Below are 811 nucleotides of genomic sequence, written 5' to 3' on the forward strand. Positions count from 1 at the left end.
AGTGAGTTGTTTGTCCAGTTATCAGAAGGAAATGACTCTATTTAGTCCATATATTTATCTCTGTATGTTGATATTAACAAGATAATTGCATCAACAGCCGGTTTATATACGATGCCCCAGAGTCAGAGGTAAAGAAGCCCATCTCACTGTGCTTTCTGATGGAAATGGCTTATTGGTTTTACCTGGATGAATATGTTGAAGAAGATGACTCCCTTAACAACATCAAGTTTGATCTCTTTGCTCAACAGTTACTCAGTGTATGAGAATTTTTGAAGTTTTTGTTAATATATGATTAGGATGTGATTAATAAAGTAATTGTAGATTATGATTCAGCTTGACCCTTAATTGTGCATTAATGTAACTGATTTTCTTTATTTTTTTTGTGTTGCTTGTTTGGTGAAGAGCTCGGTGGTTCCTCATGGTTCCAGAGACTGAAATATGTTCATTACAGCGTGCTGGGATCAAACCTGAGTCGGGCAGTGTGGAGGACATGTTACAGGGCTTCAGAGATTTCAAACATCGTGTGCCAACATACGGTGGCCTTCTTTTAAACCAGGACCTAAGTCATGTTCTCTTAGTTCAGGTAAACCCTTGCCTCTAGTCAGTTTTTGAGATATGTTATATCTAATTACAAAATATCAATATTTTGGATTTGTTTAAATATTTAATGTGTACGTACCTTCAATGTTTTTACAGGGTTTCTGGCATCGAGTTTCTTGGGGATTTCCAAAAGGAAAAATAAATGTGGATGAAGAACCACATTGCTGTGCCATTAGGGAGGTAATTATTATTACTTTTGAATGTATATGTG

The 811-nt window shown here is 36.0% G+C and overlaps 1 protein-coding gene across 3 annotated transcripts in view; it reads left to right on the top strand.

Annotated features, from left to right (window-relative positions):
- The window catches only part of LOC119593164 (m7GpppN-mRNA hydrolase-like), a 17,569-nt gene that overhangs the window by 12,926 nt on the left and 3,832 nt on the right, over window positions 1-811 (top strand). For all 3 annotated transcript variants that reach the window (XM_037942136.1, XM_037942137.1, XM_037942135.1), the window contains 3 exons: window positions 98-257; window positions 452-583; window positions 697-780. In XM_037942136.1, the coding sequence (XP_037798064.1) occupies window positions 98-257; window positions 452-583; window positions 697-780 (376 nt within the window). The remainder of the gene's footprint in view (window positions 1-97; window positions 258-451; window positions 584-696; window positions 781-811) is intronic.

The sequence above is a fragment of the Penaeus monodon genome, chromosome 31 (genome assembly GCF_015228065.2).
Source record: "Penaeus monodon isolate SGIC_2016 chromosome 31, NSTDA_Pmon_1, whole genome shotgun sequence".
In the NCBI taxonomy this organism is placed as follows: Eukaryota; Metazoa; Arthropoda; class Malacostraca; order Decapoda; family Penaeidae; genus Penaeus; species Penaeus monodon.